Raw genomic sequence first — 24,560 nt, 5'->3', positions numbered from 1 at the left:
AGAATTATAGTTAAGGCTTAATGCAACACAGCTAAACTTTATTGGTTACTGAGAACTACTTGTTGAAGAATCTTTGAATTTTTTGGTCTTTTAGAGGAAACATGGAGAAAGCCATTGACATGTTCAACAAAGCTATCAACCTGGCCAAGTCGGAAATGGAGATGGCTCATCTGTATTCACTTTGTGATGCTGCCCATGCCCAGACAGAAGTAGCAAAGAAATACGGATTAAAACCGCCGACATTATAAACACCAGGGGAAACAGACTGACTCTTTTAAAAGAAGTTTACCCCGTCTTCAACTGAACCCTGAAGACACTGTCATGAATTGTTGAACGGTGGAACTCAGTAGTCCCTTTGTGATGTTGTCATTCATTACATCTGTCTCATGTTTAGCTGTAGTGGGCGTGGCTGTTGGAGGAAGTTTGCAGTCTTGCAGCTTTTATTCCCTGTGCAACAAAAGCTTGGAACCTGTTAAAGGGATATTAAAACAAAGTTGTAGAATATAAACAGTAATTGGCCATGCAAATAAAAACTTTGATTTGTTGATTTGGTTTTTTTTTTTTTAATATTGGGGTGGGGATTATGTTCTGAATGATTTTGGTTTTATAGCTGTTTGTATAATATGTGAGTGTTTTATAGTATGTTAGTCTTTAACATAGTAAGTGCTGTAAAATAGACTTCTTTTGTATTCAATTAATCCTTTTTAATTTTTTTGAAGGATGAAAAGCTTCAATGTGGATTTCAGTTAAATTGAAAGACTTTAAGCTATTGTCAGCATGCACAGTGCCTCTGATTCTGTAGAACTTTAGTAAATTATGCAGAAGCAAAATACTCTGATTGATACTTGTACAGGAAGACTTAATGAGGGACTGAACAAGGAAGGTAAGGTGAACAAGACATGTATATACTTGCCCGTGCCTATTCCATAGGAAGTACTATTTAATAGTATGCTTTTGAACAAAAGTGAGTGCATGTGAACAGCCCACATACAGATGGAGTACATGTGATGATATATAGGAATATTTAATTAGCTTACATTTTCTACTGACAGAAATTTGGTAAAGGTTCAAAAAGGATGTCAGTCCTGGAGCCAGGGCTTACTTTTTTGAGATGAAAACTTTAGTGGTGTAGCTGTGGCTGTTAACTTAAGGGATTTGAGCCAGTATTTTCAGAGATGTCCGATACATAGAATACTTTTTGTATTGAGGTGACCTTAACCTCTAAGGTCTGATGGTCCACGTCCACATCTCCAGGGATACTGACAGCTGACTTTACTTTTGTTCTGTTCATTTTTATCTGTACTTCATCCTCTCTTCTGAATCTCTGAGCTGTTTCTATTCATCACTTTCACAGACTATCGTTTTACTTATTTATATGCTGGATTTTTATGGTTGGGAGGGATGTGTTCTTACTGAGTCTGTTTCCAAGATCCAGGACAGGTTGAGGTTTATTTAAGTGAAATGTTTTTTTAAAAAAAAAAAAGCAAGCCTATTAAGACTATGGACATACAGTCTAATTATAGTTTACATTGTTGAGAGTAAAGGAGCATTTTACACTCTTATTTAAAAGGGTGCTTTATCCCACTGAAACCAAAATGATTTTGTCTACAAATGCTGTCTTTTTAGGAAATACTAGAAGTGACTCCTCTTATAAAGTCAGTTTTTGGACGATGCTGGTAAGCCTATAGCTGATTTCAATAGGAGCCGTGAACATAACTCAAGGTCACTGGGATAATGGAAAGTTGGAGAGCTCTTCATTTTGTTGTGAAATAATTCTCCAATGATGATAACCCTAAATACAGAAATGTCCTACATCTCTGAATGTGACCTCTTTGCTTAAAAGTTTTTTATTTGCATGGCTGTATTTACATTAATAGGGACATCTTCTACTCTGCTCCCTTCTTTCTTGGGGTTGGGTAGGAAACACTGAAGCATGTGCCATTCAATACTGTCATTCCAGATACTTAAAAACGTTTTTGCTTGTTGTGAACATATTTGAAACTGCACTGAAAGCTGCATCTGTCTGTATCTTTACTTTTGTAAATGGCTTCACATGTAAATTCACAAAATAAATACTACATTCAAGCTTTTCTATCCATTTTTGAAACAGAAAGATAGGAAATTTGTTCATTTATTAACTGAAACCCTCTTCAGTCAATTTCATGTTGATTTAAACTATCTTTGAAGATAGGCATATGCAAGTTTTTATTGATGTGGTCATGAAGTTTCCTGCAAATACTCATCTAAGAATGAAACAAAGCTCTGTGAAGAACAATTTCGAGAGTTCGTTCTTTATATGTGTCTTAGACTTGTACAGCAACCTAGAAAGCCATCTATCAGATGTTATCATGAGGCTAACTAACTTCTTTGTGCTGATTCCACAAGGGAGTTTAACCATGGAGAGAACTTAAGAACATAAGTAAGCTAAAGCCATAAATGCCAGAGGACACGGAAGGATAACTTCAAAGGGAAATAAAGGAGAGGTGGAGAGGTTTTGTTTCCCAAGACTTCATGTGGCAGCTCACAAACTGCCTGTAACTCCAGTTCCAGGTGATCTGATACCTTGTGCCTCCTCAGGCACCAGACACACACATATATGCATGCAGGCAAAATAACTAAACATAAACAAGTTGGCCTTTGAAAATAAACAGTTTGCTCTTCAAATAATAATTTAAAAAAAAAAAGAAAGAAAAGAAAATTAGTTGACATGGTGGAACAAGCCTGTAGTCTCAGTACTTAGGTAACAGAGATGGAAAAGTCACATAGAAAGATAGAAAATGATAAAATACTAAGAGAACAACTGAGGCTGCAGCTGTGGTAAGGAGAATGTTCAGCATGTGAGATCTGGGCTTGATCCCAGTGTGAGGACAGGTAAATGTCATTTTCCCCTTTAGAGCGGGAGACTATGACAAAGACTGCATCAAATTATATAAGCAATTATCATTTGAGGGAAAAGCCATAAAAATATAGGCAAAGGGTACCAACTGATGTTCACCAAAAATATACATGAAAAGATGTTAGTATCAATGATGAATCATTTTTTAATTGTGTGAAGTGTACATGTGGAGGGCAACTTTATAGACTTGGTTCCTTCCATCATAGGTTCTAAAGATTGAACTCGGGTTAGCAGGCCTGCAAAGCAAAAAAGGCCTGCTTTTACCCACTGAGCCATTTTACCAGCCCAAGAAATATTAAATTTACTGAGAAGAAGCTGGTTGGCATTGTGCCTATAATCCCAGCACTTGGGAGTTAATGTAAGAGAACCCCAAGTTCAAGGTCAGCGTGGGCTACCTGGCAGGGCACCATCTCCAAAAAGTAAAAACTATGAAAGTTAACTATACAAAGTTGATGAGGATAAGGAACAGGGGACAACTAGGACTCAAACAATTGGCAGCACTGTAAAATGGTACAACCACTTTGGAAACAATTTGATAGTGAAGTAGATATATGAGCCCATGACTCTACTGCTCCAGACATGGAAAGTAATTGTTTCTAATTCCTTCATTCAAAAGGCAGAGAGAACTCAAACATCCATCAACAAGTAATACATCACTGATGCACAGGTAAGGTAAACACCCAGTAAAAGTACTAGGTTATAATTCACTTTTTACGTAAATCTAGAAACCTCAAAAGTTCTCTATGGTGATAAAGCTTATCAATGATTGAATAGCTAGAGAGTTTACAAGATTATAGGGAGAGGCCAAAAAGATGGCCCAGTGGTTAAAGAGTGCTTGCTGCTCCGGGAGAGGACCTGAGTTCAGTTCCTATCACCCATATTGAACAGCTTATGAATAACTCTTAACTCCAGCCCTAGGGTATTTCTTCTGACTTCAACACCTGCACATACCCATACACACAGACAAGAAAAATATTCCAAAATGCTTGTAAGGAAACTTCTGGTGGCAGTACATATATTCACTTTCTTAACTGGTATTTCATAATGTCTGTGTATGTGTGCCAAATCTTACCAAATTGTATACCCTTCTGTAAGTAACCACAATAATAGCCTAGATACTTTAAAGTTTTGATTTACCAGTATGGTATTGAACCAGTGGTGTGCTAAAGCAGTATTGTATAGGTCATGGGACCCAACTGCACATCTGTTACTGTTTACAAGTGGCACGTTAAACTCCTTTGTTTTCTTTCTTTTTTTTTTTGTGGACTTTTTGTTTCCTTTTGTCTTTAATTGGTCTTTTGCTTGTTAAGTTTGATTTTCATTTTATGGAGTTTTTGTTTGTTTTAGAAAGAGAAAGAACATAAATTTGGATGAGTAGAAAGGAATTGGGGAAGAAGAAAAACATTAAAATATATTGTAAAAACAATTTTTAATAAAAGTTTTTGAAAGTGTCATGTTGATGGGATATTAGCACCATGAAAATTAGTGTTCTTGTAAATGTACATTTTCTCAGACAGCTGAGAGCAGCCCACCACTAGGTACACATGGAAACAAAAATGCTTAGAGGCTTCGGGTTTTAATTGTGCAATAGGATGTTGAGACTAAAATGCCTAAGAACCATCAGACTAAGTAGTTAAGAGCTAGAACACTGTTACCAGGCACATTCAAAGAAACTTTTAATTAAAATAAAATAGGGGGCCTTGTGACACAGATCATTGATGGAATTAACATGAAAGGGCCCTGTTCAAAAAAGGAGTTAGTAGAGTTGATCATCTGACAGAGCATCATCCTGCTTGTGACATTTTTGAAACAGACATCAAGGCTTCTTTGTCTCCACTGCATAGAGGTCTGCTCGTTTCTGTTTTAAAATGGGTATTTGCTGCCGAATTTCAGCCAGCTTCTTCAGGTCTGCAAAACCAGGAACACACATGGTTAGTAATTTGCAACTGCAATTTGCAGCTGCTTACCAAGCAATGAAATTTCACTCCCAAACCAAAGTCTCAGAAAGTGACCCAAGAACATTTGCCTTGTCTGGATGCTGGTGACCTGGAGTTGGTCCTGGGTCAATTCAAACTAAAACCCAGTGAGGCAAAGCCCCGGAGCTCATCCTCAAAACCAGAATATCACCCAGATGGAAGAGCAGGACACAAAGGAATCCTTCCAAGTGACCAGCCACAGAATGTGGCCTCAGAACAGTGGGGACACCAGAAACCATAACCACAGCGGGGCACATCTTACCTATGTCTGAGTACAGGATTGTTTCTTCTGTGCCAGCTTTGGTTAGGACCTGCCCCCTGAAGGAAATCCAGAGAATAAATAGGGATTCACCAACCTCTGGTGACAGTCAAGTTCTCTTTATTTTCCTCCATGTATAACAGGCCAAAAGAAAGATTCAAAGATCTAAATTAAGGAAATAGTATAAATTCTGGTTCTGTTGTTTATGTTGAGAACTTGTGGCACATCGTGTAAATAAGAGTCCTGTGAGGCTTGGTGAAGAAGGTGTGGAGTATGTTTAATAAACTGCACACTGCTAGAAAACCATAGCTCATCATTCATGATTATATCTGGGAACAGAACTACCAGTAGTCAACAGGAAGTCCCAGTACTACTTGGAAAAGCCCTTTCCAAGGAAGGTCCCCATCTGTTCCTCATGCGCTTCCAACTGCAACCATACCTGTGGATAGTGAGGCTGGGCCTGTACAGGGACCAGATCTCTAAGAACCTCTGTCTATGTGGCTGAGATCCCTGACTCCCTGTGCTTTTGAGTTTCAGACTGGAAGAAAAGACTGTACCCAGAGTCTGAACAATGTGCTAAAAATATGATGACAGGAGCAACAGCCTTTCAAAAGTCTAGGTAAAGGCTGTTCTGGAAAACTTTGCAGTACCCAGCCTTTGGGCCTAGTGCAGGGCCTCAATAATATATCTGGAGAAATGATTAATGTCCAAATATGTCAAAACAAACCATCTGGCACAATAACTGACTGACTGTATTTATCAGATAGCCACAGGCTCTTAGCAAGGATGAGATACCAATACCATTAATTTCATTTGATTGAATCCTAATTCTCACCCATCTGTCCTGTCAAATTCAAAGTTCTTTCTCTAATGTCACTACCAACCACCCTAAAGTCATAGGCTTGAAGGACAAAATAGAAAAAAAAGGGAGAGTACATAACACAATTACTTTGCGACAAACAGCCACTCTAGGTAGCCATTAGGAGAACTGGCTGTAGAGCTTGTTGTCAACATCTAGACAGGAATGGGACAGAAACCAGCCTAATCCAGTTCTCCAGTGCCTATAAACCCTGGTATGTGGCATTACTGAGAATCACATGCACACTGAGGGGACCCCAACTCTTCTCTGGGACCCCTTAGGGATTACAAGGTTTTTTTTTTTTGGTTTGGTGACTGTTCTGTTTATTCTGAAATTGTAGAACTACTCTGTGTGTATACACACACAGAAGTCCAAAGTTTAGTAAGGACACCTGTCTGATTGGGATCCTATGTGTGAATGTATGCTGTCAAATGACACAGTTGCCAACCATGTGATCTGTCCATAGAGAAACACCTGTCTGATTGGACAGATGTTTTGTGTTCACTCCCCCATCCTCTGATCATTATACAAGGAATAACATCTTTGCCTCACTCCTCATTCCTGCCCCTGGACCAGTCAGTCACTCAGCCTAAATTTTAGCCAAATGCAAACTAAGAATTCTGGGATCTCTTTTCCTAAAACCAACTGCCCGCCCATGCTGCTGCCTTGTTTATTTCGTATGACTGCCAAGACTCCCTAGACAAGCAAAGATGACAAAAGCCAAGGGCTCGATATGGCATGCAGGATGGCTTCCTCACTCATGCTTGTTAGGGTATGTGAATAAAAGTCGGTAGGAGTTGCAGGGAGATGATCCTGTACCGTCTTTCAACTTACAGCTGAGCTCAGCCTACAACATACTCACCAAGGATCCACAACAGTGCTGTGTCCCCAAACCACATACGAGGCTTTGTCATCCCGGGCAGGAGAGGCTGTAGCTACGTACACCTGATTATCAACAGCCCTGTAGTCAACAGACCGAAAGCAAATACATACAAGATGTTTCTATCCAAGTGTATATAGTTCTTTAAAGTTTAAAAAAAAAAAGACAAACTGAAAACACTAGAAGTAAACACAGGAAAAGGCTTCATTCTGTACATTGGAATGAGCAAGAGTTTGGGGAGAATAAGACACAAAAAGAAACATAAAAAATTATAATCAAACTGAGGCTTCTGTACAGCAAATGAATGTACCAAGAATGGAAAGAAAACCTCCAGAATGGCAGAAATAATCTGTAGGTATGTAGCTAATAATTCTAAAATCTCAGTGCCACAAAACAGCCCAATTTAAAAATAGCAGTGTCTAATCCCACCAACCAGGAGGCTGGCGCAAGAGCAATCAAAGTTCAAGGTCAGCCTTGGCTACTCAGTGAGACTATCAAGGAAGAGCAACCCAGCTAAACATTAAAAAGAAGTCAAACTAATGGCACTTGAAGGCTGGTCCTCAGCCCACAGCACTATTAGGAGGGGAAGTTGTTCAACCTTTATAGGAAGTAAAGCACAGAAGAAGTTAGGCTATTGGGGGGACCCTTGCAGAGCCTGTGAACCCTGGCCCCTCTTTCTTGTCTTAGGTGAAAAGACTGCAGTAAACTCTCTAGGCAGGTGTGAAATGAAACCTGAAAACAGAGCCAAAATAAACTTTCCATCCTTCTATGTTCTTTGTTTAGGGCATTTTGTCACAGTGATAGACAGCTGACAAACACAACTGACCTACATAAATATTTTTAGAAAGCCCAATATCACTAATCATCAGGCAACTCAAAACCATGATAATCAACCACAAAACTATTTCACTGTAGTTCAAATGGCTATTATCAAGAAGCTCAAGTCCCTGTGAGGGTGTACAGAAAACCCTGGTGCACTATTAGTGAGACTTTAAGTTAGTATAGCCATTGTGGAAAGCAGTGGAGTTGCCTCTAACAGTTAAAAACAGGATATGTGGTCCAGAAATCCTACTAAAAGGTCCAAGTCCAAAGGAAATGAAACAGCGCATGAAAAGACATCATCTGAATCCAGCCCTGCTGAGCCAAGAAGCAAACCTCCTGCATATCTGTTAACTGTCAAAAGTAGACAAAGACTGTACCCATGTACAGTAAGAGTGACATTCAGCCACTGCAGAATGGATAGAACTGGAAGTCACTGTTTGGTGAAATAGTCCAAGCACAATAAATAAACAAATAAATAAATAGGGGGTAAGTAGGTATATGCACAATTTAAAACAAACTGGTTTTATAAAGGTAGGCAGCACGGTGATGGCAGCACATGCCTTTAACCACAGCATCTCTTGAGGGACCTGCTATGGCATCAGAGTCTATTCCTAACAGACTTCTCTGGGCAGAGTCATCCTTTCTAAGTGCACCTAGGTGCCGGGGCAGGGTGGGGCAGGGGCAGGGGCAGGGTAGGGTAGGGTTCCATTTAAGGCTGATAGATCTATCAACACTGAGATGCTTGACTCCTCTTACCGGGCTCGCTGAAGCAACTCCCAGTGGGCTGGTCCAGTGGTCAGATTGAAAGCTCCAGGATACACCAAGAGCTGGCAGCCTCCAGGGGGAGAGACAAAGTGCAATGGTGAGCACTCAATTACCCCCTCCCTTTACTCCTTATCCAATAGAGCCAAACTCAGACTTTTCCACATCCAAAAAGAGGTCAGCCTAGTGAGACAAACAGGCTCTGAATTTAATTTTTTTAGAGATATACGTATAAAACACAGCCACAAGAAAAGAGAAATGGATGGTTGATGTCAGACTTGTGCCTTCACTATTAAAAAGTAGAGCGCTGTTATCAAAATGTCCCTTGGCTTCAGATGCTCAGCAATACATAATGAAGAGATATAGAATGTAACTTTCCAAGCAGTTTGGGGCAGTACAGTTTCAGACCCAGAGTGCATGCACCTCCATACCACTGTCAATCATCCATGCCACTTATTTTAGTGTCAGTGATTTTGGTAGCTTAGAAAGGACACTGGTATTTGCTGAATGGCATCAGAAGTTTGTAAGTTTTCTCAGTCCTCTGTCATACAAGTTCTCTGGGGGAACCACACCCCCTTAGAGAGGTAAAATGATTGTTCAGAGTACTGTGCTAAAGAGCAAAGTTAGAACCAGAACTTGGGTCTTCTGACTTGTCTCATTCTGTTTTACAGGCAGTAAGTTGTCCAAACCAAAGTATTACTAGTATTATCAGTATATATGTGAACCCCATGAGAGTACAGACCATTGCTGCATTTCTACCTGGCCTTGTGTAACTCCAAATATGGTGATATTAGGGACTCAAAGGGTAAAGAGGATATTCCAGAACAAAGCTTTTGCTACATAATGTGAAAGATGACACATACCCCACCCCTGTAACCATAGTATCCCTTGCTCAGCAGAAGTTGATTAGTAAGATGCTGTGGAAATACTGGTCATGGAGACATTAACACTGTACCTCTGACATTTTGTGCAAAGTGTGTGTGTGTGTGTCTGTGTGTGTGGAGCAACTTTGTGTTAGGGGCTACCTTTATGCCACAGACATCACCCCAGAATCAAACTTCCATGCTGCTTCTTAACTCATCTGTGGCCCGAACTCACCTCTTTGTGCATAGATTTGTGCAAGCTCTGCAAAGCGCATATCGTAGCAGATGCCCAGGCCCACTCTGCAGTAAGCTGTTTCCAAACAAAACAATGCACAAATAAGTGAACCAACCTCTGGCATGGATCAGGAGAGTAAAGCTTCTCTGATCATAAACGCTGACTAGGAAGAATTAACCCAGGACTTCTAAACAGACAATTTGTAAGTTCAATCCTATTGGGACATCATTCAAATACAAATTCATAGCCTCAGGATAGCTTTGAGAAGTTCATTTTGAACAACATGCATTATTAATTATAGTGTGTCAATGATAGCCCACAGGAACACTCTGGACGCTATGGTCAAGAGGCTGTAACCCAATGGAAGAGCGATGTCAAAATCCTAGGTTTCCATTCTCTCCTAGAACTTTCTAGATCTCTGACTGCTTACTCTCCTCAATTCTGAACTTTTAATACGGATATGTGAAGAAGTTGGAGATAGACATAAAAGGGAAAATACCTGCTCCTCTTTTCTGAGATTACTGTAAGAGGCAAACTTATCTGGTACGTACGAGTATCAAATGTGGAGAAACTATCACCGGGACTCAATGTTTTAGATTCTTGAAATGTAATTTTCCCAGGAACATCAATGTCAAACAGATGGATCTGCATCACAAATAATTGATTTGGTTACCTCTTTTCCCACAGGCCTCACAGCAGAAGTGACAGCTCTCCATGGTCAGATATGGAAATGCTCAAAGATTGACAGCACAAACATCATCCCCAGTTTTGGCCATATTGTACCTACAACTGGCTACATCCAACCACTTATCTTATTGCTCTGTGTAGGATCTCAGGCATAACCTTAAGTATTAGGTGTCTTTATCTTGTTTTCAGTCTCTGAAGGAACAGGTTAACAATTTTGCCGATCCTTTCTACTACAGGAAAATGGGGAAATGATGTGGGTTTTATAACCCCTGTAGTCTCCAGGTGTGAAAAATGTGCAGGCTCATGGTAGACACAGTGTGTTGCCTTTATTCACTCTAAATGCTAAGGAAGATTTCTCAGAATCAGAATCAAACTGACAAAACTGGCAAATGAAGAAGAGGCCTTTGGGAAGCAGAGATAGGTATATCTCTGTGAGTCTGAGGTCAGACTGGTCTACAAAGATAGCCAGGACTACATAGACCCCTTATCAAAACAAAAAACAAAAACAAAAAACACCATCAATAAAGAAAGGAAAAAATACAATAAAGAAAGCATTTATAAACAAATAAGTTGGCATGGTGGCCACGCCTAGCACGAAGGATGCTCTGAACGGAGGATTGCCACAAGTTTTAGGCCAGTATGGACTACTGGAGTTCAAAGTCAGCCTAGAACGCAGAAAGACCCTGTTTCAAGATGAACACAAAAATCCAGATAAAATTTTGCAAAACTATTCCAAATAAGATATATTTATTTCCTCCCCTTCCCCTTCTCTTTCCCTTTCCCCTTCCACTTCTCCTTCCTTTCTTTTCCTTTTTCATGACAGGGTTTCTCTCTGTAGTCCTGGCTCTCCTGGAAACCACTCAGTAGACCAGGCTGGTCCCCAACTCAGAGATCTACCTGCCTCTGCCTCCCAAGTGTTGGGATTAAAGGCATCCACCAGCAAACGCCTAGCTAAAGTAAGATTTTTGTTTCAAGCACAACAAATGTGGTTTGATATATCAGAAGATTAACCAATGAAATTTATCACATTAGTAAAGGGAAAAGCCATACGTTGGATCTCAAGGACATATACTGAGCGATAGTAATATATGCTGTGGGTGAGGGGAAGGGGTCAGAGCAATGACAGTGACTAAGCCCAGGCCCTGCCTATGCTACGAAAGCACTCTACCTCTGAGCATTATCTCCAGCCTATATCTGGTAAACTTCTACAACCAACCATGGTTTTCAAAACAAAACAGAAACACTTTCTATGAAGGGAACACTATTCATCTAATAGTCATACTAAGAAATTCTAAAGCATCAGATTTAGGAGTAAAATAGTGAATGTGTTCCTTCTGAGACTCGAAGTGAGACAAGGACACTTTTCTTTTTTCTTTTTTGATTTTTGAGACAGGGTTTCCCTCTTGTAGCCCTGGTTGGAACTCACTCTATAGACCAGGATGGCCTCAAACTAAGAAATCCATCCATCCACCTCTGCCTCCAAAGTGCTGGAAATAAAGGCATGAGCTGGAGGCCAGCCTGGTCTACAGAGCAAGTACCAGAACAGCCAGGGCTACACAGAGAAGCCTGTCTCGAGAAAAAAAAAACAAAAAAAACCACAGGCATGTGCTTACACTGCCCACCTAAGAGCACCTAATATTTAATGGTATGTCTGAGATCCTACATAGCACAAGTTCAACAAGATTGAACCATACAAAACCAATGGCTTAAAGATTAACTACATCTATATCCTTACAAGAAACAGAAAATGGAAGATGATGAGATTTGCACTACTTACCTTTCTGTGCTTTACCAGTAAATTCCCATCAGGCCCAAACACAGGGCAGGTATTATACAGTTTCCCAGCATCCTCTTCAGGGATGGAGCCTTCCATTGAGAGAAATATGCAGTCACACAAAACAGTGACAAAAAGGAATGGGCCAATAACTTTGTGAGAGTAGGTAAAGGCCCAGTAAGCAGTCATTTGGGCCCAATAATAAAGATTATTCTATGCATTCATTTTCCCCCTTAAATATATCTTTCAGTGATTAAGCTCCAAATTATTGATGAAATATAATTAGTCCAGAGAAAGGTTTAAAAAATAACCAAAGTGCCCCTGAAATTCAGTCACGATGTTGAGCAACAGTTAATATGTAACATCAGAGTAAAATCTGGACGTCCTCATTGCTAACATCCATCAAGTCTTACAACAAAACTGAATCCCACGGGCCCTGTGATGAGAATGTCGAGACACACAAACAAGCCTTTCTTCATCACAGAGCCAATCCAGCATATGCTCCGTGTAGTGCCAGCACCTACTCATTGCTAATCCCTAACTGTCGTGATCATCGTGACACAAGATAATCTCGTTCATTATATTTACTGAACCTCTGGAGGTTTATTGGGCTTTTTGTTTTAAATCAGCACATAGAACACTGGTCAGATTTCTCTTGCCACATTTTATCTAGCTTTTTAACAGAGAATGTCATCAGTACCAGTTTAGTGTGTTTCTACTGTATTCACTAGGTCTTCATGTCTATAACTCCATGTGAAAGTATACAGTCATCTTTTAAGGGAGGACTAATCTAAATTCTTTCATAATTATGCTGAACTTGCATTTTTTTACACTTAGTATATCTTGAAGTATATCCCAAGTTGATCTTACAATCCTCCTGCCTCAGCTTTCCAAGGCTGGGATTATAGGTGTATGCCACCATCCCTGGCAACCTCATATTTTTTCAAGGGCTAAAGTGTTTACATGTTTAGTTTAAATGTAACAGAAGTCGTCCTGCTGTTTTTAGTGTTTAGATGTTGTTACACCACATGGACAAAATTACCTCCAATGAGGTATACGCTGCTCTCCTTGGCTACTTCAGAAAGCTTCTGTGTGGTCTCTCCAGGAATTTTCTCTGCGTATTCAGGAAAGTAGTTCGTTCCATATGGAGAATTGAAGCACTCCTAGAGTCATGTGAGAAGAAAAAGGGGGGGGGACCAGGCAAACTGTTAAAGATCTGCAGAAACTAGAAACATAGCACTTCCCATTCTGCTTGGAGTGGATAAAACACCAGTAGGAAAGACCAGTAGTAAGACCCTGCTAGAACTAAAGAATGGGCATCAAAGGCAGGCAGGCAACTAGCCCAGGTGAGGATAGATGAAACTAAACATTCGTGGTGACCTGGCAGAAGGCTAGACCTGGAGCCTGTGGAATTAGCAGTTCGTGGACATCCAGGCCCATCATGTTTACCCTGATTTTGAATCCTGAGATGAATTCTGGAGCTCAAAATTAGACACCAAAAATGACAATGACACTAACACACACATACAACACACGTGCCTTCAGAAGTCCTTTGACATGTCAGAAAACAGCAGGTAAACATTTATTGATTTCAAATTTACTCATTTTGCGTTTAATGACATCGTCTACATACTAAGCATTATGCTAAAAATGACCAGCATGTCAAGAGTCAGCGAGCTAAGTAAGCACTCACATAACCCAAGCACTTTCCTTCCTAGACTTTTACTTCATTTCAGCAACATAAACTAACTAGAGACCATGGTTAGGTACCACGTACACATGAGTCCTGTAACTGATGTACAGAGAGCACCAGGTTTGTTCTGTACAGTACGTTCCAGGCCAGCCATGGCTACACAGTAATCCGAAAAGGAAGACTGGATTGTGCTGTGTACTTGTCTCAACCAGTAAAGTGCTTGCCACAAAAGTATGAGGACATATTTGATCCCCAGCACACATGTAAAATAAGCCAGGCATGAGGAGATGCACTCACTATCCCAACACTAGGTGGGGAGTGAGGAGTGGACCCCTGAGGCTTGCTGGCTAGCTAGTCTAACATTATAACTGTCCAGTCCCAAATCCCAGGGAGAGACCTTGTCTTAAAAAAACACAGAGTGGTCAGACAGTAGTAGCACATGACTTTAGTCCCAGCACTTGGAGGCAGAAGCAGGTGGATCTCTGGTCTACAGAGCAAGTGACAGGACAGCCAGGGCTACACAGAGAAACCTTGTTTCAAAACAACAACAAAGTAAACTGCTCCTGTAGAACTGACCTCTGGACCCTCAGGGTGTATGTACACACACACACACACACACACACACACACAACAATAAGATTCCCTTTGTTACTGACCCCTGCTCATTCAGGAACCCTGAGGCTGTATTTACCACCAAATATGATACAACCTTCAACTCAAACCTCAAAACAATTTTTCAAAAACTGCTGAACAGTGCTAAAGTAACATGGTCTGACCTAAAACATGACAACAATAAAAAGTCTGCACTATATAAGGAACCAAGCAAACCGTACAGGCCCTGAGTGTGTTCTCTTTAAGGAAGTCACCCAGTGGATTTTCTACTCCTCATCTGAACAGGGTAGGTGATCTTGTTTATCAAGACTTGTAACCATGTTAGACATCTTACGACAAAGGTTGCTACTAGTTTTTGTGGAAGATGAGACAAATACGAAACAATATTAAAGTTCCAAAAGACATTGCTGGAGGTCAGACACAAGAGGACACAAGCTGGGTGGGTCCACAGCTCCTAGAAAGGGCAGGCTGCCCCGATACTTACCGGCAGAGAAATTATGTTGGCACCCTGCTTTGCTGCCTCCCGGACTAGGCTACAAGCCCGGGTAATGTTATCCGATTTAACGGAAGAAACGTGAAGTTGGATGAGGGCCAGGCGGAAAGCTGAGGACAAAGAAGAAAAAAGTGGTCATCTCTGCCCACTACCCACCCAGAACCAGGATTCTTAAACAGGATATTGGGCAGTGTTCGAACATGGTTTTGACTGTCCCAACTACTGGTAATCTAAAGTGGTATATCGCCAACACTGACAAAACCTGGCTTCTGATAAAGGCCAAAGCTATCCTTAAAAGTATAAAAACTGTGATCATTCATTCCTTGGTTTATCCTAAATATGATAAGAAAAGAAACTACATTTAGTCCCTAATGCCTCTTATTGAACAGTGCCAGAATCTGGATAAAAACGAAAGAAAGCAAAACCTGGCGTTATTTTCAGGTTAACAGATCTTGAGCTGTCACCAGAGTATCACAAAAACTCACTAATATCTCCCCTAACCCTAAGAAGTTAGACTGTCTCTGTTCCTGAGGAAGGAAAGGATAAAACTTACTATGGTTTTGCTTCTAGCTTCTTCTCCCAAAAGCCACCCAATAGGGATAAGGTCCCGACCCAGGTTTGGGGTTGGAGCAATGCGCCCTCTGCAGGCTGTCGCAGGGAAACCCTTCCACTGGGGTCCTCCGTGTGCAAGACTTGTTGCTTCACCTACTCAGGAAAGACAATGACTTTGAAGATGAACAAGTGGGGGTGGAGGGCACGAAACCACCGCGAGTGAAGGGCCCATTATGGGAACAACATTCACATGAATAGGCCAGGTCATTGCACCTATAAAACGTTTACAGACGAGGACGCCTGCTGTGGGAAAGCCGCACCAAGTCACTGGACGAAGTGGCACAACAATCAGCCTAATATCTGGAACTGCGGGTCGAGGTGCGATTACCCACCGCTCTGTGAGGCGAGGGAGTCGGGGCCACGAGTTTGACACCACCACCCAACCCGCAAGCGGACCAGCTCCGACGGCGCACGACGCCCTGAACGGAGGCTTGTGCTCGCACGGCCCGCAGCCCCTGGGCTTCCCAGAGCCGCGGACACCGGCGACAAGAGCCAACGGCATGGCTGACCGGGGGACGCAGGGACCCGGCCGGCTCATCTGCACCGCCGCAACGAGGACTCCGCTCCCACTGGGAGCTGGACAACCAGGCCAGGAGCCACTTACTAGACATGGCTCTTCCTCGGAGGACCACAGGCCACAGGGAAAGCTGCCAGTCAATCGCCTCTGCGGAGCGTGGAAGGCGGGGCCGAGCCTGGAGTGCGGAAGGGGCGTGGTCAAGGGCTGGGCCGAGGGGCGGAGCCTCGAAGATTGTTTTGTGCTTTTTGTTTGTGATTGTTTGCGATTGTTTTGTGTTGGTGAGTAAGCCTCCGACTTTGTGCACATTCAGTACCAGTCTACCACTGAGCTAGATACTTGCCTGGGCCCCGTACTAAAAATGGTTGTATACACCAAGAAGTGATAATTACAAATTCTTTAAATAGGGCCTTCAAAAGCAAGGTCAAAAAAGAGCTGCCTATGTTATGGTGGTGTGCTATAAATGGTTAAGGAGCGGGACATCTGGGGTAGAAAGGCCCTACTTGTGGCACAAAGGCCTTCAATTTCAGGTTGGATGACAGCAGTGGCCAAGGTAATGAATGCCCCATGCTGACTGGCTTGAGGGAGCACATCTGGTTTAGGCTAGCAGGACTTCAGGAGCTTGCTCCTCACTGGGCTGGAGAAAGAGATAGAGCTAGTGCTAAGCAGTATTCTAAGATTTGACCTTTGTATTTATTATTTAATTTTTATTCACTATTACTATTTCATTGTTTTCTTTGGAGCTTTTCTGGTTTTCAGACAGGGTCTCCTGTAGCCCAGGCTGCACTTTAACTTACTATGTAGCTAAGGCCCACCTTGACTTTTAATCCTCCTGCTCCCACCCTGGAATGCAGGGATTGAGTCATGTACCAACAAACCCAGCTAGCTACATTGTTTTCTAACCTTTGCAATGGTTGCAAGAGAAAGTCCATACCTTATCACATTTGCAGAGCATGGAAACAAGAGGATTATAGATCTGGGCAAGAGGAAACAAAGCACGAAGTTCAGATCCACAATAGAAAATTTAGCCAAAGTTTTCTTTGGTGGGGGTTGAGCTTTTTACAAACTCTGGGGTAGGGGAAAAAAAGCAGTTTAAAAAGGACAAAGCAGGGGCTGGAGAGATGGGTTGATGGTTAAGAGCACTTACTGCTCTTGCAGAGGATCTGGGTTTGGTTCTGAACACCCACATCATGTCTTGAAGGGATCACAGAATCATTTCTTCCAAGAATCTGGGAACACTGGGGAACTGGGGTGAAGAAAGAATGTATGGGCTACAGGATGTGTTGCAGTATGGCCTTGTCGTCCATATTTACCCCATCTCCATCTTGCACTAGAAATTACATTGGCCTGGTAGCCATGCAACTATGGAAGAAAAAAGCCAGGTCTGTGGTGACAGATTTATTGACCTGCTCTAGAAAAGGGAAGAGGGAAAGCCTCACTTCCTGAGCTCAAGTGATTCCCCTGCCTCAGCCTCCTTCAATAGCTGGGACTATGAGCACCCCAGCACCCAACTAGTATCATTTTTTCAACACAGTGTAGTTTTAGCCTACCTAAGGTACATATATAAGACAAATGTTTAATCTGCAGTCAAAATACAGATAAAAGAAAGAGGACAGCCTCGAGAGCAGAAGTTTTGAGCAAACTTATATCAGTTTATTTACAATTGTAATTTATAAACAGTAACACAAACATCTTTACATTAATATTATGAAAAAAGTCCCATAGCTGAGATGGTTGAAAAATGAGACTTCAGGACATTTCAAAGAGGGTGTCAAGAAAATGGAAGAAATGAAATACAACAGTCTGGGGGAAGAGTTATAAATATCAAGTACTGCACAGGGTGCAATTTCATGCAAATGTCTTCAACCACTCGAATACATTGTTTAATTTAGATATCAGAATAGAGTTCTTTTAATTATGTTATCTTTTATTCACTTGATTTCCATTAAGCAAATTAAAACACTGGCTACTAGTGGGGTACATCTAGATATTTCTATCAACCAACCCCTTAGAGAAAATCTATTATATTTTATGACATGGCAGGTTACATTTACTATTTTCCAAACAGATTTTATAAAAATCATCTCATGGTCCAAAGATGTTTGGGATCTCTCAGCACAGTGACTAGTATGGGCGACAGAAATTAATCTGAGCAAGCTGACAAACAACGCAGACAGCTTCCATTTGTTTCAGACTATAAGAATGAAAAAAGTTTCAACTACTGAAATTTTACTGAGAAGACAAAACCAAAAGAGAATTTTCAGAAAGTGATAGAACAACCATGAAAAATTTCTATAGCTCTCTGATTATCTTTGTTTAAAACTGGACATTAGCGTGATCACAGGTGATTATTCAAGGAGGATAATCAGTGTGTTCAAAACATTTTGAGACAGCCTAGACCAAATGACCATTTGTAATAAAGACCAATGACATTTTTACAGATACAATTCTGTCCCCCAAATGCTAATTTTAACCTTAACATGCTTACTTACTTCTAATGCTGCTAACTGTTCCTTAGCAACCCTGGGATGAGGCTTACTATCTCTGAGGCAATTAGTCTCTGAATAATTACCTACTGGAGAGAAAGAAGATGGGGTGAAGCTGACCCTTCAGTGTCTCACTATGGTCTGTATTTTGAGTTGCTATGATTTCCATCCATTCCATCAAATAGACTTCAATCTTTTTAAGAATAGAAACAGTGAGCTAATTATTAATCTAACCATTTATTTTCTGATAATGTTCATTGTAGTAAAACTCAATGTAGCAATTAAATCTCTTCAACTAATTCTATCCCTAAATTTCAGTGAAGACATTGCAAATATGTATGTGTACAGTTGTTTTAAAACCTGGAAATGATGCATGTCCTTTAAAACAGCTCTTCAAAACAGAACTGCATTCTGTGCCCTTGATCCATAGGGCACAAGGCCAGTTACTTCAAAGTCATTTAATAACTGACCTTTATAATCAATCATTATATAAAACCAAAGATGCAAAAGAAATTTTTTAAAAAGTGTACCCATCCCGAGATTGGTTACAATAATTTGCATTTAGACCCTCTACTCAGGCACCCCATGAGCAAATCAAAGGTCTCTGGTTAGTATTGAGTCAGGAAATATATTTTCATGTTTCTCTTCGTTGCCTTAATTTCACTTAAATAACTTTCTTTTACATTAACTTTCCAAAGCATCCAACACTTTCATGATCTGCTGTTTTATGGCTCTGGTAGCATCTCCTGCATTTGGAATCAAATACCTATGGGGGAAAAGACACATATATGTATTAATACAGCACTTTCCATTCAGATCTGTGCTGAGACGTCACATAAAGGTAGCAGAGATGCCCTGCTATGTGCTCCATAAACTTACCTCAGCAGATGATCAAAATGTTACTTGAAAATCCCCAAGTCAAAGCCCTGGGACTTTTCATATATTGCACAGCTAAGGTTCTCTGAACTACTATGTATGTGTACTGTCCGAAGACAACGCAGGTGGATCACTGCACTCACGGTCTAGTTCAGATGTGAGTTAAGCTGCTGTGATTATGATTTTATGCCATCCAATTCCAAAGTCAATGGCAACTCCAGGACTTGCTAGTTTGACCTTAAGCAAAACATTAAGTTGTCTAAAACAGATTCAAACCATCCCCAGGTTGAGATGTTTTGATGATGCAAAATAAAATACCAATTTAACAGTCTAAGACAAATTTATGTCCCCACAAGTCAGCATTTAATGTAGCATCTGTATAATTCTTTTTCTAAAAAATGTTTTACTTTATTTGTGTGTATGTATTATGTACATGTGTGTATCTATGAGCACAGAGGCCAGATGAGGTCTGCATGTCTTTTTTGTTTGGGTTTTATTTTAGTTTTTCTGTGTATCCCTGGCTGTCCTGGAACCTACTCTGTGGACCAGGCTAGCCTTGAACTCAAATCCACCTGCCTCTGCCTCCCAAGTGCTGGGATTAAGGGTGTGTGCCACCCTAACCTGTGTCTTACAGGTGGGGGTATAACACCTGTGAGCCACTGGACGTGGGTTCTGGGTGCCGGGAACTCAGGTCTTGCCTGCATGACAGAGCAGAGTCTCTAGACTGTCACAGTATTTCTTCTTGTTTTTATATTACACTCACTCAGTGGGGTGGGGGTATTTATGCCATAGAGTGTTAAAGTAGGGCTCAGGGACTGAACTCAGGTTGTCAGGCTTGTCCACAAGTGCCTTTAACTGCTGAGCCATCTCTCTGGATCCCTAGATTATTCTTAATGACTCTGCTGTGACATTTGCTACAGTGTAACTGAAATCATGTACCAGTGTAGAAGCCACATATGAGCAGATACTAGGAAAATGATTATAGATGACGGCACTGTTACAGGAGCGGGGCGCTTCAGTGCCCTCTGCCACTCACCAAAATCAAGAAGCCTGCACTTAATGGGCTGCATTAATTCAGAAGCTAATAATAATGATAATGATAATAATGATAATGATAATAATAATAATAATAATAAATCTTACCTTTCGATAGCCAAGATTTCTATCCCGGAAGCACTGCTGTTTCCATACTTGAAGGTAATTAGCTCAGGATGTTTTTTTTTGGATGTAATTTTAACTACAGAATTTAGTGCTTGTCGAGACTGGATGTAAGCCAGTCCTTTCCTTGAAAGAATCTCCCTTAAGCAGTACATATGTGTTGCGGTAACCAACAGATGACTTGAAAGAAAAGGAAGTTTAAATGAATGGGATTCCAACAAACATGTCAGTTCAACAGCTCCAACTGTAAAAAAGTTCAACTTTAAAGGATTATTTTTTAGTTATCTATGAATAGTTTGATAAACAAGCTATATAATTTTTCATTTAATTTTATGTAAAAGTGTTTTATTAGCAGATAATACCACAATTATCTAAGAGTAAATGTATATTTTGTAGTGAGAAGTTGAGTATAATATATAAATAATTTTTAATTTTAATAGACTATCCTGCCAATCTCAAAATTTTAACAGGATTATATGTATCCAAAATGTCCACTAGGCAATTGTTGGGTTTCCTTACATATTTTATAATATTCTGCAACTAAATCCTGAAGGCAAAATGGGCACGGATTAAAAGCAATTAAACAGAAAATCTCAAAACTCTCATATCTTAACTCACTTTTAACATAGCAAACAGTAAGGCAAAGTATTAAACATGCCAGATACCTGGCCTAGACTCATGAAGAGAACATGCATGTGGGAGAAAAGGGTAAGTCCCACCATCCACTGTGTGAGAACAGGCAGTAGCAGGCAGTGCAGGACAGATCCCAAAGAGAAGGGCATCTGTCAAGGCTAAGCTGTGAACACTAGAAATGCTGGGATGATCTCATGCTGGGCAGTGTTAACTCAGTAACATTGGAGCGAAGTGATGGCACTGGAGTTATGTCAAAAATGCTTGTATTCTTGGGATCTGTATGCTGAAGCACTTAGGGTGAGCTGCTCCTGAGTGGCCTCAGTGTGCACATTACACTTATTACAGGACTGGGAAGAGTTGCCAACAGACAACATGCCCAGGAGAGGGGCACCAGAATGGTCAATGCACTATTCAGTGTCCTGTCTCAGAGTTTCTAAGACCTTTAAAAACAGACACTTAACACGAGTTGACACTGAGAATTTAGGTCTTTTTGCACTTGAATAAAAAAAAAAAATCCCTTGCACTTTACTTTTACATTAACTTTGCCCAATTCATGTTTACTTCTAAAAACATTTTCAAAAGTACCTAGGAAACATATGTCCACTTTCTTTTACTTCTTTACAGGGAAAGTGATGCTTGATGTCCGGCTTGTTGATCCAGGTCTGGATGTTCACAACTTCCTTTCTATCATCATCTGACATGGAAGAGCTGTCGATCTCATCTGGGAGGAAAGAGAAGTGTTAAGGCCACCACCACTCGACGGACACACTTCTTAACAACCACAAACTGTTGGCTGTGTTTTGAACACAGGACATGACAGGGAGAAACAAAAGAAGCGGTTCAAATCCTACTGGCTCTGTTTCAGAGACATAGGGAAACAACCCTTATAGTAAGCAAGTCCCGTCAAACTACCGGGAGTACATTTTGCAGTTTTGATAAAAGATACTGCAACTATGGTCCGGCATGTCAGTGATAAGCATCTTTCTTGAGAGACAGGGGAGGCAGTGCTCTCCTTTGCCAGTTTTGGACTTGTAAATAGAAAATAACACTGAGTTCAGTCTGCATTACATCAGGAAAATGTTTTTCAATGAAAATGAATATTCTAATTTTGTTTCCCTAAACTAAGAAAAGGAATTGCAATGCCTCAGGTTAATAATTACAAATATTCCTCCCTTTGTCTTTGTGTGTATGTTCCTGAGAGTGCATATGTACGTCTGCACACGTGTGCACATGTGTGCGCATGTGCCTGTGGAGGCTGGACAGTAACCTCTGCTATCACGCCTTAGAGGCCATTTATGATTTTGAATTTTTATGTTTCTGTATTTTTTTATTGTTACAATTTTTATTTACATGTATGCATGTGTGTGTCAATCTATACCATGTGTAGGACAGAAGAGAACACTGAATTCTCTTGAGTTGGAATTACAAGCAGTTGCTGGGAAACAAACTCAGGTCCTCTGGAAAGGTGGCAAGTGCTCTTAACTGCTGAGTCATTTTTCCAGCCCTATTTATTTTGTACATGTATGTGCATGCGTGTGCACATGTGTGGGTGTGAGGTATAGAGGCAGAGATTCTCTTGTAAGAATCAGATCTGTCCTTCCGTTATGTGTGCCCTGAACTCAGGTTACCATGTTTGGCAGCAAAGCACCCTTACCTGTTGAGTCATCGGCTTTCCCACCCCCCTCTCCAACCCCCTCTGCCCCAACCACCTTTCCTTTTGAGACAGTGTTTGTCACTGTCCTGGAGCTCACTAAGCAGACTTGGCTGGCTGGCTGGCTGGCTGGCTGGCTGGCTGGCTGGCTGTGGAAAACCCAGGGATCCTGGTTGCTGGCATTACCAGCATGGGCCACTCTGCTAACTAGCTTTATGACAACGGAGTAATTATGAAAGAGAAAACCTCAGTTGAGAAGCTGCCCCATTAGACTGGCCTGAGCAAGCCTGTGGTAAGTTTTACTATTGATTGATGTGGGCGGGCCAGATTACGTATGTGGTGCCACCCCTAGGCTGGTAGATCTCAGTGCTATGAGAAAGCAGGCTGAGCAAGACAGTAAGTAGCACCCTCCATGGCTTCTGCTTCATTTCCTGCCTCCAGGTTCTGGCTTTGAGTTTCTGCACTCTGAGATGGAATGACCGAGAAGTATAGGATAAAACAAAACCTTTCTTCCTCAAGTTGTTTTGGTTTTTTCCCAGCAATTGAAAACCTAAGTTTGACAGCCACCATAGTTAGCTGGTTTTTTCCCTTTGGTGAGACAAGGTTTCTCTGTGTAGCCCTGGGTGTCCCGGAATTCACTCTATAGACTCAGAGATCCCTGCCTCTGCCTCTGCCTCTGAAGTGCTGGGATTAAAGGCGTGCGCCACCAGTGCCTAAATTAACTTTCAGAAGTGGTAGAGAGGACTGAACTCAGGTTCCAGCATTTTACTGATGGGCATTTTACTATCTCCCCAGCCCTTTGCTTTCAATAACTTGTCCATGATATAGACAAGGCTGAAGAAAATGTCAGGTGTCCACCCTCCAGCCCTCAAGTTGTTCCTTCCTCCTCAGAGCTCCTCCCCTTTACTGACAGGGACTTCCTGTGTGAACAGTCCTACTAAGGCCCTTCCTGTAATCAATGTGCTCATCTTCAGAATGCAGGAGAGTTTTGCACCTGAGCGAGGCATCGTAAGTACACTAAGTCTTCTGTGACTGCCACCTGATTCCCAACATTGTAGCATTTACGCATACTGACACATACAATTCTAGTGTCCTCCTTTTGCTATGACCCATTTTCCATATTATAAGTAGGTGTGTTTGCCAGGAAGTGTTAAATAGACCACAGTGGACTCATCCAAAGTCCACTCATCCTCTCCCTCTTGCTCATAAAGGAAGTTAAAATAATCAGAAAGACAAAGAAATATATAGCAACAGGAAGGTGGCAACAGAGATAAAAAAGGAAAAAAACAGTTAGAAATATTATATTTACTTCACTGAAAATTTTCTAGCAGTCAAATTTGTAATATTATTGAAACATCAAATAAGATTATCTTGAGTAATCTTACTGCTAAGAGCTAACTTTCTGGATATACTTTCAAAGTTCATCTTGATATACATATAAAAATGGAGTCACTCATAAGTGACAAAAAAAAAATCAGAAGACTACCAGAGTTGAATCCTAAGACTAGGCAACTAGGCGATTATCCACAACAGAAAGGGAACAAACTATGCTGGAAGCTCAGTAGTTAACAGTATTGGCTGCTCTTCCAGAGGACCTGGGTTCAGTTCCTAGCACCCATGTGGCAGCTCATAACTCTCTGTAACTCCTGTTCCAGGGGATCTGATGCCTTCACACGGACATACATTGACAGTGCACATAAAATAAAAATAAATACATCATTTTTTAAAAAAGAGAATAATCAAAGAAAGAGAATAATCAGATATATGGGAATTTCTGAGTGGAAAGAACAATGACAAATGTCATTTATAGTCTTCTCAT

General features: G+C 41.0%; 3 protein-coding genes across 5 annotated transcripts in view; 1 reads left to right on the top strand and 2 right to left on the bottom strand.

Annotated features, from left to right (window-relative positions):
• Tomm70 (translocase of outer mitochondrial membrane 70) overlaps nt 1-2,085 on the top strand; it is a 34,186-nt gene extending 32,101 nt beyond the window's left edge. Inside the window, exon 12 of the mRNA XM_028760224.1 lies at nt 95-2,085. Within this exon, the coding sequence (XP_028616057.1) occupies nt 95-248 (154 nt within the window). The 3' untranslated portion in view covers nt 249-2,085. The remainder of the gene's footprint in view (nt 1-94) is intronic.
• Nucleotides 2,086-4,308: 2,223 nt separating this feature from the next.
• On the bottom strand, nt 4,309-16,104 carry Nit2 (nitrilase family member 2). Its single transcript, XM_028760225.1, has 10 exons — nt 16,028-16,104; nt 14,803-14,921; nt 13,056-13,176; nt 12,017-12,105; nt 10,104-10,197; nt 9,553-9,627; nt 8,449-8,527; nt 6,853-6,951; nt 5,135-5,190; nt 4,309-4,804 (listed from the first exon to the last, which is right to left on the bottom strand). Exons 1-10 carry the CDS (start codon nt 16,032-16,034, stop codon nt 4,713-4,715), a joined length of 831 nt encoding a protein of 276 aa, XP_028616058.1. The 5' UTR covers nt 16,035-16,104; the 3' UTR covers nt 4,309-4,712.
• A 1,464-nt stretch (nt 16,105-17,568) lies between these two features.
• The window catches only part of Tbc1d23 (TBC1 domain family member 23), a 57,345-nt gene continuing 50,353 nt past the window's right edge, over nt 17,569-24,560 (bottom strand). For all 3 annotated transcript variants that reach the window (XM_028760264.1, XM_028760265.1, XM_028760266.1), the window contains 3 exons: nt 21,676-21,811; nt 20,443-20,637; nt 17,569-19,189 (listed from right to left, as the gene is read on the bottom strand). In XM_028760264.1, the coding sequence (XP_028616097.1) occupies nt 19,108-19,189; nt 20,443-20,637; nt 21,676-21,811 (413 nt within the window). In that variant the 3' untranslated portion in view covers nt 17,569-19,107. The remainder of the gene's footprint in view (nt 19,190-20,442; nt 20,638-21,675; nt 21,812-24,560) is intronic.

Source organism: Grammomys surdaster, unplaced genomic scaffold, assembly GCF_004785775.1.
Source record: "Grammomys surdaster isolate TR1022 unplaced genomic scaffold, NIH_TR_1.0 126398, whole genome shotgun sequence".
In the NCBI taxonomy this organism is placed as follows: Eukaryota; Metazoa; Chordata; class Mammalia; order Rodentia; family Muridae; genus Grammomys; species Grammomys surdaster.
This window is presented reverse-complemented; position numbering and strand designations above follow the sequence as displayed.